The sequence below is a fragment of the Daphnia magna genome, linkage group LG9 (genome assembly GCF_020631705.1).
Source record: "Daphnia magna isolate NIES linkage group LG9, ASM2063170v1.1, whole genome shotgun sequence".
NCBI lineage: Eukaryota > Metazoa > Arthropoda > Branchiopoda > Diplostraca > Daphniidae > Daphnia > Daphnia magna.
In genome coordinates, this window is record NC_059190.1 from 6,573,140 (window position 1) to 6,592,086 (window position 18,947).

General features: G+C 39.9%; 1 protein-coding gene and 1 pseudogene across 1 annotated transcript; both read left to right on the top strand.

The window, feature by feature from the left end:
• The first annotated feature begins 3,312 nt into the window (after positions 1-3,312).
• On the top strand, positions 3,313-4,048 carry LOC123475759. The gene is made up of 2 exons (XM_045178790.1): positions 3,313-3,750; positions 3,872-4,048. The coding sequence occupies exons 1-2, from the start codon at positions 3,319-3,321 to the stop codon at positions 4,007-4,009; spliced, it is 570 nt and encodes a 189-aa protein (XP_045034725.1). The 5' UTR covers positions 3,313-3,318; the 3' UTR covers positions 4,010-4,048.
• Positions 4,049-15,879: 11,831 nt separating this feature from the next.
• On the top strand, positions 15,880-18,171 carry LOC116934932 (annotated as a pseudogene).
• The last annotated feature ends 776 nt before the right edge of the window (positions 18,172-18,947 follow it).

Genomic DNA, 18,947 nt, shown 5'->3' on the forward strand with positions numbered 1-18,947 from the left:
GAATGAATAATGTAAAAGACAATTCACAATTATCATCTAAATAACAAATATAATGAAAATATTTGTAATATTGTTGAAAAATGTTTTACAAATATTTTTGAATTCAAAGTATTAATACAATAAAAATTCGATGTTATTTTTGGTTTGGGTTTGCTTGCATAACTATTTGTAAATATGACAGTGTGGATGCACTGCGTTTCAAAACGTGAGTTCTGCAGTGCTGAATCCAGACTAGAATACGAATAAGCGATTCGCACACTTGGCAGCATTTTAGGTACAATTTTCTATTTATATTGTCAGATTTTCGTTACCTTTTCTTGCAATACTTGTACAGTTAACACATCGTGGCTGAAACAACATCAATTAGCCTTCCAACTGTTGAAGTTTGCTTTCCCAGTGCGTGTGGTAGCTTCGTATTCAAAATTTTATTATGTACTATGGATTTGTGATAACGCATTGCTTGTGCAGATGATACATATTCAACATTCAAAGTGTGCATTCATCCAGGAGGCTAAAGCTGACGTAGTGTTACTATACTTGAAAAGCTAGCACACAGAGACAACAACATTCCAACTATTATAGTTTGTGTTCCTGTGGTAACCTACTGTTTGCATTTTATAGATTACTACTGGTGTTTGGAAACTTATTTTTGTTATGCAGATACATATAACGCTGTAATTGTGCAGTTGCCAGCAGGCTAAAGTGAACACAATCTTACACTACTTTGAAACCATGGAACAAGCTACCCTAACCGTTACATTTTTATAATTTAATTTGTTAATTGTGCAGCAATCAACATTGTCTATTTAAACCTCGCAATAGTTCCTCATAGTGGACTTGCATACAACTGGAGGAGCATGGGTTGCCGTGGTTCCCAATATTTGGATCAAAGGAGGCAACTGCAGAGTTTGTTTCTATCCAAAAAGTGGGTGGGAGTCGAAGTCGGAGACGCGTCGCTGTCGAAAAGACTTGGATCGAATATATTTGTACAATACGCGGCACTTTCGGTAATTTTTTTTTGTAACATGTGTAACTACCACAATCTTTACTAGTAGCCTTAACCCCCACCTCCACAGGAACGTTTGCGGATGCAAAAAAAAAACTACTCCGGTCCGAAAAACGAAATGATTTGGGATCTACAATGGAGGAGAAACTTGGAAGAGGGAATTTGAGAAAAATTCCGAGACAATTGTATTCACTATGCCAAAATGAGCCTTCTTCTGATGAAGATTGTGTAGATAGCATCTATCTGCCACCGGTGATTCCTAACAATTTGGCTTCCATCTATAGCTATTCACTACCACGTAAGTCGAACAGGATATTTTAGTTAGCCAGTATATAAACGATTACTTCCATTTCAGTTGATGCTGCCTATACCATGCAGGAAAGAGATCTCCCTTTACAGCCTTCAACAATTGCACAAGAAATGACGCCGGTGGTAGCTCCTGTCCTAATGAAGCAGAATGTGCGATTGCCGGAGAAATAGGACCCAGACAAATAGGACCCGGAGAAATGGGACCAAAAAAAAAAAGGCCATGGAGAACAGTGTTTTGCATCTTTTCAAAAAGATGAGATAAGATAAGATAAGATAAGATAATTTGATATCTTTTGATATCTTTTATCTTTAAATTTTTTTGTAATATCTTTATCTTATCTTATCGGTTTTTTAAAAGATATTTTAAAAGATGATTTTGTCACGTGATTATTTTTTCGTGCATGATTCCCTCTGTTGTCTAATAGCGTTATTATAATGTTAGACTCAAACTGCAACGTCAGTTTGACGAATGCAGAGTTGCAGACTAGAGACTACAGATCAGAAGAGCAGATACAGTCTAGTTATCTACAGAAGTTCCATCAAGAAAGTGACACGCTTTGCTTTTTTTTTTACATTCAAAAGTGAATGACTGAATTGTTCACTGAGCTGACAGAAGACGCAATTGATTGTAATCGGTCTCTTTTTCGGTCTTCAAAAAAAATATTTAGATTCAACCTTTCGTTGGTTGCTTTGCCTTGCCTGACAGGCTGACATGCCTGTTTCTTTGTGGTTTCGGCTTAAACCTTCACAGGATTTGTTGAATTCTATTTACGGTTTTGAAAATTGAAGGTATGTTTTTTAAACTTGCACATTCAGTGCTAGAGTGTTTGGTTATATGAAAGCAAACATTGTTATTGATGTTTTTACTTTTTGTCATAGTGAAAAATGCCAATGCCACGAGCAAAAACAAAAAATTTAGGAAGAGGTCGGAGAGGAAGAGGTACAGCATCAAGAATATTTAATAAACCCTCATTACTCATTGAAGTTGTAGCCTCAAATGAGAACAAGGCTCATCAAGATGAAGAAGACCAGGATTTGGCCAGCTTGGTAACGATACCTGATGCAGATTTTGAAGAACTTACTGCTCTGATTGAAGATGAGGAAGGAGAAATGACTATAGATGCTTCAACGAAACAGCCCTCACCACCACCAGAAACCATACCAATTCCATCATTTAATGTAAATACTTGGCCAAAGTGGCGATCACACTTTTTCCAGGATTGGCGCAAAAGCCCAATGGGAAAAATTTTTGGCGCTTGCAAGCTGTACCACAAGTATTTTGCGGGAGACAAAACGTCTTTTACCAACTTTAAAGTCCACTGTACGTTAGTACACAAAGACGAGTGGGATTCTTTTTCGTCAACCGCTATGTCACTCGAAAGCAAGCCAAATACGGCAAATAGCTCTTCCATGGTAAATTTTGTCTACCCTACCAGGCCAGTGTGCAAGGGAAGAAAAGTTTCGCTCGATAGGGGCGTTACACGATTGATTTGCGAAGAAAATCTTCCATTGCACATCGTTAACCGACCCGGATTCCGCGCTTTTATTCAGGTACCTGTAGTTTTTCTGTTATTATGTGTATTTTGTTATAAATTTCTTATGCTTTTAATTCAATATTAGCTTGCAGTTCCTGGCTATGAACTACCATCTGCCCAGAGAGTACGCAACACTTTAATACCAGATTTAGAGGCCACTGTTAAAAAACGAGTTAGGGAAAAACTCGCAAAATGTTCTAGTTTTAGCGTAATATTAGACATCTGGTCTTCAAAGAACATGAGCGGGTACATTGCATTCACCTGCCAAGCGGTAACTACTGATTTTGAGTTATTCAATTGCTTTTTGGGCGTGAAAGAAATGCGTAGCCGCCATACCGCCGACCCAATAATCGCCGAATACGAGGATATATTACAGAAATGGGATATACGGTTTACGAAGGTAAGCTTTAAAGGTCAATGAAACGTAGCCCTAAAACTATAATTTTTTTTGTTTAGGTCAAAAAGGTTATGACAGATGGTGGAAGCAACATGATAGCGGCGCATTTCAATGGCTTTCCTGGATGGGAGGACGACGCAGCTCAAATTTTTGATGATGATTTTCCAGAAATTGAAGCTCGCCCAATCCATTCTACCCATCATGAATCAACTGGTGAAATAGAAATGGTCGAAGTGGAGCTGGATTTAGAAGATCCATATGGAGTTCTTCTTGGTGTTGATGTTCCATTTTCCGACGAAGACATTTTGGAAGTAGTTGGAGATGTAGAAGACGCATCTGAAATCCAAGATATTGAAACCAGCTTAGAAGACACTTATCTATTTGAAGCCCATACATGGACGAATACTGCTGATGAACATTACGTCTTAACGTCGTCGTTGCGATCCACCTGCATCGCGCACACCCTTCAACTAGTCATTAAAGATGCATTGTCAACACTACAGGTAATTGTATATATCTATTTATTGCTTTTATACCCTTTTGAGTTAAGCTTGCGTTCTCGAAAGAGCTAGAGAAGACTGAATTTTTATTTAAGCTTTTATTTTATTTTTTTTTACTTTTTAGGGTGTTGCGCTCACGGCCATAAATCGAGCCAGCAAAATCGTGAACTACGTCCGTAACAGTGTCATTGACACTAGGACGTTGGTAAATTCCGTAAATTTCCGGATACCATCAAAAAATTTGACGCGATGGAATTCCTAATATTTGATGCTGAGTAAACTTATAGAGGCATTCGAAAAGGACCCAACGTTGCAATGAAGATTGAACGCTACCAAGAAACACGGGAAATTACTTGCGGCTGAACTGAAGACTCTAAAGGAATTAGTAACCGTGTTGGAAACATTCAAAGAAGCCACGGACGAGTTCCAAGCGGACTCTGAAACGGTTGGAGTAGTCATTCCGGCATATATTGACATGTTAACTAAGGTCTCCCTGACTACCACTTATACTAATGGCCGGATCTTACCCAACGCAAGAAAATAAGAAATCAGAGTTGAAAAAAAAAAGTTGTGGCTGTTTCAATGTGTGCATCAACGCCAACGCTGTTCTGTCAGCTGAAAACTATATAGGACGTACCCATACGAAGTCGAAAGGGAGGAATAGGACAAATCTAGCGGAGAAATAGGACCTTAAAAAGAAAGATAGAAAAAGGTGTCCTATTTCTCCGGGTCCTATTTCTCCATGGTCTTTTCTTTGGGTCCTATTTCTCCGGGTCCTATTTGTCGGGGTCCTATTTCTCCGGCTACTGAATGTGCAAGTCCAATTGGCACCAGATAACTCATCTAGTTCTGTCACATTTCAACAAATGGTCATGCGCCAATTCGCCATCATGGCCGAAAATGACGCTGCAAGAGCAGCACTGTTGACAGCAATCAGTGCACGGCTTGAAAATATTCAACCAGTACCTGTGGTGAACGATGTTCCAGCGGTTCCCGTCTCCATGCCATCATTGCCGATCAAGACTGTTGATGGACTACGTGATTTTAAAAAACACCTACAAAATGAGGATCAATTCTTTGAATTGGTAAGGCATCTTGCTTCCAATTTAATATAGCGTGATTTAAACGTTTATCTTATTTCAGGTACGTATAGTACGGATGATTGGTGGAGTTGCTTTAAGTGATGCGGTGAAACGTGCTTGGAAAAAAGTTCTTTCACTTGATGTTCGGGCCAAATAAAATTGGTGCGGGAAAAAAAGAAACGGCGTACGCAAGTTCCAATTGGAACAAAGCAAAGTAAAATTGGCCATCTTCCGTAAGATTATATAATCTACTATTTGCTAACGATTTATTATTTCTTGCATTTTCAGGAAGATTAAAATCAGGTTCTCAAATTTCGAAGCATACAGAAACGGAACTTGAAGTGGAAACGAAAGCATTTTTCAAGCACGCACCGGAACGCGCACGCCAGCGCCTACAGCATGCTAGCGTGTTAAGAAACTCAGAAGGTCGCCCATCTAGTGGGACCGGACGTGAAGCTGGTCAATCTAATGATGACGGCAAGACCGCAACCCATGCAGTAGTGTTGGGAGCTCCAGTGGTTCCCGTGGCGGATGCAGTAGCCGTGGAAGTAGCGGATCTTCTTCGTCGAAATATACCGACGACGAATAAATTGCTTTAAGGTATTTACCATTCATAAACATTCAAATTAATTTACATTTCATCTCATCTCTTTCTAGAATATGGCAAATAAGCTCACAGGCTTATTTGATCCGGGAAAACCAAAAAACCAGTGGCTTCCAAGGAAGCCATGCAGGTAAATAATTTTTCTTCCCTTACATTTGATGGACTTATCACTTATTTCAATTAAACATTTTTGTATTTCATATAAATATACCCTACTTGCGGAGTTGCGGTTGGGTCCATGTTCGAAAAGAAGAAGAAATTTTTTGTTTTTTTCTGTTGCTGTTTAACGGTTATGTTTAATTTAATTTACGGTATTGTTCCGCATTGTTTAATACACGCGTGAAAATAATTATGTGTCAATTGTTTTCATTATGGTCTTATTAACTCTTTTCTGTACATTTGGTAATGATGACAAGGAGGGCGGGATATAGGGGGGGGGCAGAGAAAACGGAATGAAGATCGTTTAAGAGCAAAACAATGGACATATTTGGGATGAACATAAAACATAACTAAAACCAAGACTGACGTCTATGGGTTGCCGCATCTATGACCATGTTCCATCCCAATTAGATGCAGGCAGGATATACCTTGAACGTCATCTCAGGATATCCTAAGGAGTGCAATAGGGATGTGACTGGGACATCCATAGGTCATTCCATTCAGACGTCCCGTGGACATCCATGGGACGAAATTTTTCTACTAGGGGTGATACGATATGATAAACATTAAAAGGTGTGGTGAAGATCATATGACTTTTTCAGACAACAAATATGTATTTGGACGTGATCCGGAAATTGTAGGATACTGGTTACAAACAATCGATTCGGAAATTCTGAATTGTGTGTTCGAACAAGTTCAGCTTTATCAACAAATGGAAGATAAAGATTTTTCGACACCTATCGGCAAAGCTTCCGCAAAATCCGGTAATTTGTCCCACAATCACCTGACACTTGTTTGGGACAAAACGTACACACAGAAATCTCAACATACATTGCGAATTGTTGAATCTGGAACCGGCACACTAACGAAGAAATTGGGATATGAAAAATATTTTCGTCTTTTGGATGATCGCCGCCAACTGGATTTTCATTTAACTCCTCAGCCACCTTGCGTTCCAACTCAACAGCACTGCTCCAACCGTACTACAGTCTTTAACATCGTCGGCCAATAAAATTGACCCTGATAACAGCGGCCATCATGGAAAAATTTCCGCCAATCACCTTAGAGACTTCCGCGCCATCTACAAGACAAAGCGAGATCTACGAGACAAAGCGGCTAATAAACAATATATTCAAGACCGTGTTACCGATCGTGAGAATGAATTAGTGCGTATGATTTAAAGGTTAGAATGTGATGCGAACAGGGTTGTTAATATCGGTATCGGATTCGATACCGATAGTAGCGTCGCTAGCGATACTCAGTATCGGTAAACTCTCGGCGCTTCTTTCAAAAACAGGTATCGGAAGACTATCGGTCGAGTATCGATCGATACTCGATACCGATACTTCGTCTGCAAACCTTTTTTTGTGTATCCTATATAATTAATGACCTTAAAAATTCAAGGAAATTGAAAGTGTGTTCTCCCTTGGCAACTGCTTTACTTGAAGGCATCAAGAAAAGATTCAGAATTTTTTTTCTGTCAGATGAGCTTCGATTTGCTTCCGAAGTTCATCCAAACTTATAATTCAATTGGTTGGCTGATGGATTTTCTTCAGTAGAAGAAATTGATGGGATTAAAGCTTATATCATGGCGGAATTGAAGAAAAAAATTGAAGTCGTTATCCAAGCTGATTCAAAATCTGTTCCAGGCATGGAAAACGATGTAGTGGACGATGACAGCCCAATAGATCCGAAAGACTTTTTTTCGCCCCTTAAATCTATTTCAAACCCGCAAAAAAGATTTTCGCCAGAAGATGATGAAATCAATCGGTTCTTTGAAACGAAAACGTGCAACGATTTCCGGGTACTTGATTCTTCATTTCCATATCTTCGTCGGTTGTTTATTCAACTTAACACTGGTTTGCCCTCAAGTGCCGCCGTTGAACGTCTGTTTTCTCTGGGTGGAAGAGTTTGGACGCCAATGCGTACTCAATTGAGTGATCAGCGCTTTGAGTCCTTAGTTTTTCTTAGAGCTAATGCTTGTCTCTTATAGTACCAATAATATACATAATTAAAACTAAATTTCTTTATTTTTTTCACGGACTATCGCTATCGGTATCGGTATCGATATCGCCGATACCAGCAAAAATAAGGATCGGTATCGGTATCGCCGATACAAATACAAGCCAGTAACGGTATCGAAATCGACGATAGTTTTTTTAAGTATCGTTAACAACCCTGGATGCGAAGACAGCAAAACATGAAAGAGAAATTGCAGCCGCTCAGTATAACGGTTGGCTTGCCGCTTTACATTTAAAATTACCACAGTGCGCGAAATTACAAGCTTTTGGACAAACTGCTGTTGTGATTAAGTGTAATTCCGTGAACGTCACATTTGAGACTGTAATTACGTCATGCGGACCACAGCCAAAATTCAACAATTATACCATTAATCTCGATGGCTGGGAATTAGTTAAATATTCACCATGCTATTGGACCAACGGATTTGTTAACTTCAACGATAAGCCTTAGACTTTTCGCAACAACACCTGGAAACGAATTGACGCTAACATGGTATTGCCGGAACAAACGCTGGCACATTCTTTCCGTTACGACGACGTAAAATTCTTCGATTATGAACATCGTACTAACCCTGCTTACAACGACAACTTACTTAACTACATGAATGTCCTGGCTGATATAGTAGCCGGCATAAATGAACATCCACCGACCGAATTTTCGTTAAATCACCAGCCCAGCGCATCAGGTGTGTTAGTGACAGCCGCTGGAGTAATACATTATACCAGCTGGTGGTTGACAATTAAAATGCGGTTCTTCATCAGCATATTCTGTGTTCTCGGCCTAGTCATCTTACGTGTCTGCTGCTGGTTGGGTTTCTTTAGACTCATCAAGAAATTTTGCAGCTGTCTAATGAAAGAGGCTCGCTCACCAGCCACCAACCGCACCGCCGTGCATCTAGTTTGATTACGGGACGTAATCTCGCACCACCGGGAGCGATGTAACGAAGGCCTACAAATACATTTAATTATGATACCCACATTCTTATTATATTATCTTTACTCTCCCTAGGCATATAATTATGTCTACATTTTACTCTCTCGCATTTACTCTTCTTTTGCATATTATTCGGATATTGTAATCCGCATAGTAACCATTTGTCATAGACATCTTAGAGTTGACCCAATTAAACACCTGCTGTCTGACTCACACGTGCGATGCACATCACGCCACTAAACCAAAATCCGTGATTGGTCACACGTGCGACGCATATCACGCCATTAAATAAACATCCGTTGGATTGGTCGCACGCGCGACGCCAATCAAGCCATTAAACAAACACCTTCTGATTGGCTGCACGCGTGACATAGCGACGCATCAACAGAATCACACCACTTTGACGAGATGCGAAGTTTCATGGTGAACCAAAAATCTAAGAAAGATCAGAAAAATAGCAGCTCGCTAAACGTTCAGTTGCCTTCAACAACACTAGTTCGACGCCTAACTTGCCTTAGTGTTTTCTCTTACAAGTGTTTCTCCGCCTACCAGTTACCTTAAGTGCCTATCTGAGTGTATTTCCAATCGTCTCCATTTCGTCTTTTAATTCGCCCGTATCGCTCGCGCTACTACGGTAAGATCAATTTACGTGGTCTCCATTTACACTTTGTTTCCCTTTAGTTTCTCGTATTCTTATGCGTGTAGTCTCCCTTTTATTTTATGGCCTAGTCTAGTAATACACTGTCGTCATTGTGGGTAAACGCCTCCGAGTTCCGTGTTAATATACATTTGTCTTAATCCGTAAAGTCATCCACCTGAAAGGGAGGATGTTTTACATTACCATGGAGGAGACAGTAGAAAAATTTATTTGACCAAATAAAACAATTGCATTTGCAACCCAGGAGAATCAATTAGGGATTATGCTTGTCGCATACAAAAACTTTTTTCATTCGCTTACCCAACAAAAGAGGGGAAATTGGTAGACCTTAAAATGAGAGAATAGCTGATAATGGACAAATTTTTGGGGGGACTAAAATCCAATCTTCGACAAAGGATTAGCTTTAAGGAATTAATAAATCTAGATAGTTTGATAAAAGCCACGGAAAACTGTGCTGCTGTATTAAATGCAGCTAAATTAGAGAGACGAAACGTAGAATTCATTAATGCTGTCGCATCAAATTCGAATGACCTCTCTTCAAGCGAAACAAAGGGAAACTATCAGAATTCTAAGTAACGTTAAAAAACAATCAAAAATTAATGAGTGAATTGATGCAACAAAACCAGGAAACGGCTGAATTATTGAATAAAGTCGTACAAGCACAGACCAAAACGAATTTCGTTCACAACCCGTTTTTCAACCCCAAACTGGTTTCCAGCTCCAGCCCGCTTTTCAAGCCCAAGCTGTTTTCCCTACTCGGTCCATGCCGCAATCCCAACAACCACAGAACTGCAGTGGTAAATTAGAACAAAACCCCAAGGAACTCAACAACAAAATACGGGAAGTCGATTCGGACAAAAACAACTATTCCAAAGTGACCGAAATAACCAAGCTGGTTGGAATCCACCAGGTCCAAAATATTGTGCATATTGAAAAACTAATACGAATCTTACAGCGATGTGTAGTTGGGGCCCGGGGTGTCCTAGATGTTTTAAATGCAAATAAAATGGGCATGTACAGCGTGAGTGCCCAGATCCACAACCGAAACCTAATCAAACATACGCCCCCTCCCTACAAAGAAACGCAGGCCAATTGAGCCCTTTTGACCAGGGAAACTAAAAACCGCCTTTTGCAAAGTTGGGAACAAAGTTGGGCCTTGTCCGAAGCCCCGACAGAATGTTAATGAAGTCAGAGAAAGTAGAAAAAATAAAATATTCCGACTAAAGCTACAAGACGACGACGTAAATTTTTTTCCCATTTGGAAAGCGGTTCCGGGTAGAAGCTTAATAAAAAAGGAAATTTTTCAACGAATTGGAAATCAAATCAAAAACTTAAATACTGATGCCTAGGTAGAACTCTTTGGTGTAGACAACACCCGACTTAGAACAAGAGGGACAGTTACCCTCGAAATGAATGTATTAGGCGATGATCTTCTGCAGGAGTTAATTGTCGTTGATAGATCAATGAAGATTGTATCTTAGGTTTAGACGCTCTATACAAGCACAAATTTATTTTAAATAGGAGCGAGAGAACAATATAACATGTCAAAGACACAAATATAAAATAACAATGTTCGCATCTAAAGCAGACGAATTAGGAAAAACAGGACTAGTTAAACACCACATTAACACGATAGGACAAGGACCCATTCGATTAAAACCCTATCAGACTCACAACAACAATAAAAAGGAATTAGAAAGAATTTTGCAAGAGTTATTAGTTAATAGAATAATAAAGCCGTCCGTTTTCCCATGGGCAGCACCTGTAGTTTTAGTAAAAAAGAAAAGCAGGGGATCAGATGGTGCATAGATTACAGAAAACAAAATCAGATAACAAAAAAAGACTCGTTTCCGCTGCCAAGAATCGATGACGTTCTTGACCTACTTCACGGACAGCAGTACTTTACTACATTTGATTTAGCATCAGGATATTGGCAAATTGAAATGGATGACAGTTCCAAGGAAAAAACTGCTTTTATAGTTGATAATAATTTGTACGAGTGGAACCGGCTTGCATTCGGATTCACGAACGAACCGGGGACATTCCAGCGTTTAATGAACTTCGTGTTACGCTCAATGATTGGCGAAATCTGTTTAGTCTATCTATATGATATTATAGTTTTCTCGAAAACCAAGGAGGAACATCTTCTCAACTTGGAGAGAATCTTTGATCTTTTAAAAGAAGCTAATCTTAAACTTGGCCTTTCGAAATGTAAATTTATGTGTAAATCTATGCAGTATTTGGGAAATGTCATTTCAGCAAGTGGAATCACCCTTGATCCAGAAAAAATTGAGCGACTAAAAAATTACGAAAGGCCGAAAACAGTAGTAGAAATCCAATCATTCTTAGGACTTGCATCTTATTACAGACCGTTTATAAAAAAATTTGCAGATATAGCCCACCCGCTAATTGAGCTTACAAAAAAAAAACTAAGAACAGAGTGAACAAGAAAGAGGAGAAGGTACCAGTAACATGTAAGGAAGAAAGTAAAAGCAGTAATTTTAAATGGGGGAAGAGGAACCAAAAGCCTTTGAGACACTCCACGAATGTCTCATAACGCCGCCTATTGTTGTAATCCATGATTTTAGCAAAGAATTTTTAATTTTCACCGATGCCAGTAACTATGGTATTGGAGCGGTCCTAAGCCAGATTCAGAATGACCAGGAAGTAGTCATTGCGTATTCCAGTCGACATCTAAACAATGCCGAGCGTAACTCGTGAAGCATTAGCAATCATTAATGGGATAAAAAGATATCGCCATTACATTCAGGAGGAAATGTTCAAGATCGTTGGTGATCACAAACCACTCCAATGGCTGGAATCTCACAAAGATGAGAATAGTCGGTTGGGACGATGGTCGATTGCGTTAACCGCAGCAAAATACAAGATTAGGTACAAACCTGGAAAAGAATACAGCACTACTGATTTTTTTTTTTCATATTCACGTTGTAGCAACCGAAGAATGGTCGGATTTTACAAACATATTGATAGAAGAGCAGAGGGAAGACGAATTATGTGCAAAAATAATAAATTATTTGAATGAAGGAACTCTATCAGAAATGGATGAACTAGAGAACCCTGATTGGATGAAAGAAATTGGAACCTTTCGAATCGCCGGCGGAGTACTGAGAAGGGATTTCTATCCTGCCTCAAAGACAAGAAGAAAATATGTACAGAAACAAACTGTTGTCCCCTCTTCCCTGAGAAAGAGTGTAGTTAAAGAATACCATGATTCTCTTTTAGCGGCACATCTAGGGTTTCTACGCACATACTTGAGAGTTAAGGACAAATTTTATTGGCCAGATATGTTAAAAGATATAAAAAATTATTGCAAATAGTGTGAAGTTTGTGCATTACAAAGACGCGTGGTAACCAGAATTTTTCTGAATCCTCTTGAAATAGCGACGGCCCCCCTTGAAGTTAAAGGCATGGATTTTCTAGGGCCAATCGAACCCGAATCCTTGAATGGAAATAAATATGCATTGGTAATGACTGATGCTTTTTCAAAATGGGTGGAAGTCGTAGCGTTGCTGAACCAAACGGCCGTTACAACTTGCAGGGCCTTAATGGACAAGATTGTACTGTATCATGGCCCACGAAAAATAACCATTACTGATAGAGGCTCAAAATTTACCTCCCAGCTATTCAATAATTTGTGTAAAGAATTGAAAACAAAACACAAGACTACGACAGCCTATCATCCCCAATAAAACGGTATGACCGAGCGCTTCAATAAAACCGCGGTAGAAATGATTCGTAAATACATAGATGATGGTTATGAACATTGGGAGGAGGTATTGGGCCCAATGGCGTTAGCTTACAGGAATTCATTCCACTCCTCCACAATGGAGAGTCCCTTTTTTTTAATAATGGCAAAAGGCCCGAACATGGTCATCGATAGATTTTTAATCCCAGAAGCGGAATCGATCACTCCGCAGGATTGCAAAAGCCAGACAATGAAACGCCCAAGGTGTTATGATCAACTTGGTTGTATTGCGCACACAAGGACAGACACGTTACACTCAGACGGTAGCAACCTCCAGACTGACATTCCTTACCCAGCAGACGAACCGGTTGCCATAGCAATGCTCACCATCCTAACACAAGGGAAGGTTTTACACTGACCAGAAAACATTTGTTAGACGCCAGGGTTAGACAAAAATTCAATATGTCAAAAGAGCAAAAGAGAACAACTTTTAAATAGGAGACAGAGTACTGCTACACGTAAGAGTGACTAAGTTCAACACGAGCAAAAAGCTCAACCAAAGATATCAAGGTCCATATATAGGGCTGTTCGACATCTTTTTTCGAATTTTATTTTATCGTGCAACGTAGCATTCGACGGCCGATTCTGTCTGCTATGACTGTATTTTGTTATTGTGTGAAATATGAATAAATTTTAGTTCCGCTGAAAAAGTTAGTTTTCCTTTCACGTTATTTATCGTTTTGTTTTTTGTGTCAGTGTTTAACTATGTCGTGTTCCGAATATGCAAATCGTAAGTGATGCGAAAACCCGTTACTTAGATAAAAATTGTTAAATAGTGAGTGTCCCAATTCAATTCCCAATTCTATGTAGAAACACGGATTAGATTTTTGCCAAATTGTTCCAAAAATTTCTCTTCCAGACATATTCATCTATTTGGTCGAAACCAAAAATTATCAAAACCACTTGGAGGCCCTAGGTGCATACAATACAAGGGCATTTCTTCTCAATCGCAGCAGGCTTTTAGAGATGGCTGGGTTAGAGAGTTCATGGCAATTGGTCTCGCAACCCAAGTTGTATTGATGAAGGCCAAGGTATCTTAAAGTAAAACTACATTCAAATCACATAAATAATAATAATCCATTGGTTTGTGTGGGCTCTCACATAAGGCTTGCGAAGGTGAGACCTAACAATAAAAATAAACCAGTGCAATCAAACGGTACCCAGCGAGAAAAAAGGTCACGAGTCGCGACAAGCCTTCCCGAAAAGTTTAGAGACTTTGACATGGGAGCATAAAAAAAAACAAACAAACAAACAAAAGAAAAACAAGAAGAAAATGGGTCCAGGGAAACAAGTATTCGAAGTCAGACTGCGAAACGCTGCAAGACATAGCTATCGACGAGACCGATTCCGATATGGCTAGTTCTTGTCCACCAACAAGATCATAATGCTTCGGTTTCTGCAGTTCTCGGAAGTCGTGCGGACTGTATAAAGTAGGGGGTGGACGGCAACGATAAAAGACCTTTGCCCACCTTCTTCATATAGAAATCAATATATGTCTATGACTTATTCCACCACCCTGAGGATTAAACTCATGCCCTCTCATTTCGGTGGCCGACTCGCTCACCAACCCCCCATCCGGGTTCTCCTTCGTGTAAGATTTTTGAAGGATTACATTCAACTTTCAGTGGAAAGGGACTCCCCTTTAGAAAAATTGCAGTACTCTATTTACCAAATTACCCTTGTTAAAAATGATTTTTTTTTTTGCACAACATTGCTGCTTTCGTGAACAACGAACGCAGTGTGACAAATTTCGTTTAAATGGGACGAAGCGTGCGGGAGTTTTTTTGAAATTCCAAAACTTGAAATTAGCGCCTAAAAAGGGCAATGAAGCCTCTACTCACTAGGAGTAGAAAAAACGAGCCCTTAAAAAAAATTAAATCATTTTGTGTTTATTATTTCGCACACCATTGCTGGTTTTGTGAACAACGAACGCAGCGTGACTAATTTCGTTCAAATAGGACGAAGCATGCGGAAGCTTTTCAGAAATAAAAAAAAAATGAATTTAGCGCTTTTAGGTACGACGAAGCCTCTACTCACTAGAAGTAGAAAACCAGTCGTTTTTTGAAAAAAAAGATAAAAATCATATTGTGTTTATTATTTTGCTCACCACTGCTGGTTTCGTGAATAAAGAACGCAGCGTGACAAATTTCGTTCTAATCGGACCAAGCATGCGGAAGCTTTTCAGAAATTACAAAAAAAATGTATTTTGCGCTTGAAGGTACGACGAAGCCTCGACTCATTACGAGTAGAAACGCAGTCCCTTGATGAAAACAAAATTATTCTGTGTTTATTATTTGGTCACGCAACAGCGTTTCGTGAACAACGAACGTAGCGTGAGAGATAAGCGTGGGAAAATGTGTTTTGTTGTGCACCGGCACAAAATTGATCTGGCAACGGCAGAAGCGGGAGAGTGGAAAAAGACAGCGTCCAGCAGACGACGGGGAACAAGCAAGAGACAGAGAAAGAAAGGCACATTTTTCCCCCTTGTCAAATTCCCTTGTCGCCTTTTTTCTCTACTGGTGAATAATACAACGGCTTAGGCCTCTTCTCCTTCGCCATCTGACTAGAATTAACTCTGTGTATAGTTCTCTTCACCTGTCTACAAACAGCATGGGCGATGAACGCCACGATATGCGACTGTAGCCAGGAAAAGATGAAAGGATTCTTGAATTTTGGCGAAGAAAATTGCAAGATTATACAAAATCCATCCCCTCCAAAAGCTATTATATATACCCTCTTGTCCCATGTACCAGCAGTTAAGCGATTCCCGGGATATATTTGTATCATTTGGTATGCTCATCGCTAATCGCTTGGTATGCTGCGTTCAGTAAACGCAGATTTGTTTGGGTGGCACACACATGGCCAAAGCAAATGGCCAGTAGTGGCTACTCCAGAAATTTGCCACCAAATGAAAGAATTCAGGAAATGTGAAAATCAGTAGATGAATCCAGCGGACTACGTAAATTTACTTACGACTTATATCCTAACATACAGCCACTGTGGATGAGAACGACAACTCAGACGGTGCTGAACGGTAAAATTGAAGAAGTATATTTATAAACCGAATGCGACAATTGCACAATTAATTCTCCGTTAGGAACACTTTCGGGCAGCTTGAACGGAACGGCACTGTTAACTTCATCACACTGATCTGGGACAATTCGTAAAAAGAAAAGAAAGACTGTGAACTTAAGTTAGTAAGAAGTGGGGAAGGATTACTTTACAAAACGAATGATGCCGAGATCAAACGTTTACAAGACATATACAGTTAAACGGATTTTCTCATCCACTCAACCATGCTGACGTACTGAGGAAAACGACAGTTGCAAAGTGTAACGGGAATGGAAAAAATTTTACTTGCAATCAAAATGGCACCCCCAAGAGGAGAGTTCGAGAAATGGACTTAAATGAGATGATAGGGAACAAGAAAAAAACCAGCGGAAATACTACAAAGGCTCAGGTCAAACAAGTTGCCTCTACTTTATAAGCGGAAATAGAAGCAGCAGCCCATGTTCAGTATACCAGGGACATGGCAATGGACTACGAGAATAGACTCGCAAGAGAAATTCGTCGATTGCAATGTGAAAACAGGAAAATGAATCCTCACAGTGAAATCGTAAGCGCTCAGTACAACGACTGGTTAGCAGCCGCTAACATGCAACTCCCAAGATGTTCAAAATAAGTAGCCAACTGTGCCCAAGCTTCAGTCTTGCAATGTAGGGAACAAAATGTAACTTATCACACTGAATTTACAAAATGTGGTCCTCAACCAAGTTATCTCAATTTTACAATAGCAGTCGAAGGTTGGGAACTCGTGCCCTTCACCGACTGGTACTGCAGAGTTGGGAGTAAATCACTGATTTGAGAGCGCGCTCAGAGCTTTCCGCTCAGTGCTGAAAAGTGAGCGTAGCTCAGCTCTCGCTCGCAAAAAAAAAAGTGAGCGCGCTCTCGCTTACGCTTGCGCTCTTCGCTCACGTACAGAAAATGCCATATGAAATCTGTATATTTCCGTCTTCATTTTGGCATTACAACTGCATTACAACTTACTTAGAAGATGAATCCTACGGGTTCTTACTGGAATTCCCGGTTTTTTTTCAAAAAAACTAATTTGTCAAAAGTGCTATCCTTTAACGACGATTGAGAATTACAGTCTGTTTCAATTTCATTAAAATCTCTTTCACCTGTCTTGTTACTTCTCTGATTGGAGGCCATGGATAAATAAAATGCCTGTTTGGGCTGCTTCTGAATTACTTGATTGGCACAAGCACAGAACGAGATGATGAATATGATTAGTGACTGCTGATGCTGAATTGCTGAGCCCAGTATTGAAGCGTCGTCTGAGTGAGAGTACGCATTTGGAAATATTCCTTCATCCAATTAGTTTTAGATATTGACCACTAGATGGCGTTGCAGTCATTGAACTTCCGCTCAGGAGGTCTTCGCTCGCGCTCCCGCTCACGTTTTTCCAGTTTGAGCGACTTCGCTCGCCGCTCAGAGCGTGCTCTCGAAAAGAGCGCGCTCCCCCAACTCTGTGGTACTGGTATTCAAATTTCGTAAATTTTAACGGGAAAACTCATGCCCACAGAAATAGGAAATGGATTCCGGTGTTTGTCAACATCCAAGTTCAAGGTAGAAAACTAATTGAAACATAGAAATTCGAAGCCGACAATACTTCAGCAACCCTCCTACAAATGCACCCAGCAATCCAAAATAGCCCTTTGAGTCATACGTCGGTAATGGCTGACATCCTCGCCACCATCCACGAACATCACTCAGAGGATAACACAAAAGAACTCCTCACTTCTAATGTCCTTATTCAACATAGCGATGCCCCTTTGTAGCAAAAATGGGAGGTTGAATAAAAAATTTCGGAGCCATTTCAGGCTTTGGGATGATTTAAGTATTCGCTGGAAGATTTTGTGGTATCGGATCCCTCCTACTCAGAGCCTTCCCAATCATGTCAAAAATATTCAAACTCAACTGATTCAGAAAAACACCACCAGCCATTACTGCCACAGCCACACCGCCACCGATCCAAATTATTATGCCTCCTACCAGTTCATATCCGACCCAATCCACAACCTCAGAACGATCGACAGAGCCCACACGCAGAAAGAAGACGCAGCGAAACCGCCAACGCCCTAATCAACCAGAAGCCGAATCATTCCTACAAGAAAATCGAATCAATCCTTCCACATAATTGAGATAATTGATTTCTAATCCAATAATTTCTCCACTGTGTTTCCACAATCAATATACGCCAATTTCGGTACTTTCGTTAAACACTCTTCTTGACTTAAGAATATAATTTCTGGTGTCGGATTTGTCTACATATATCAAACCATGTTCCATTTTTCGTCTCCAAAGTAGAAATGGGTTTTTGAAGGTTTTACGAGGAACGGGGGTTTGAAGATACGAGGAATGCAAAAGAGATCAAACGTATACACAACCCCCTGAAAAAAAAAAAAAACAAAAAAAAACAAAAAAAAGAGTTTAACTTGAGAAAGACTTTCTTCTCGTGAGCCCTAATCAGAAGCCCATCTAGCTAGTTAAAATATTTCCCCTCACTTGTCACTAGGGCAAGACCAAGGGTAGACCATACACCGCTTTCTTTTGAGTTGACCGCAAGGAAAAACGCTTCACTTGACCTCTAGGAAAGTGACGCTTAGCCAGAAAAACCTACCCCGAAATGTAACAAATATTACTAAAAAAGAAGAAACAAGCAGATTCTTACACGGGCCATTCTTCCCTGAACTTGTGTGTTATTCTGTTCTCCGACGTACTAGAACCCCTGTCCTGTGCTGCATCATCATTGTGCATTCTTCCTCACGGTGTTTCTGTAGACTTGCAATGCGGTAAATACAAAATTCACATTTAAATCTTCACATTCTTCGTTAAAAGTCTACGCAGTCAACTGATAGAATTAAAAATATATTTCTTACTAAAAACAGGTAATTGATGACTTTCTTAGTCTCA

Coding starts and splice junctions, on each gene's coding strand:
- LOC123475759 (XM_045178790.1), top strand. CDS start 3,319: ATGACAGATGGTGGAAGCAACATGATAGCGGCGCATTTCAATGGCTTT. Junction 3,751..3,871: donor ATGCATTGTCAACACTACAG/GTAATTGTATAT, acceptor TTTACTTTTTAG/GGTGTTGCGCTCACGGCCAT.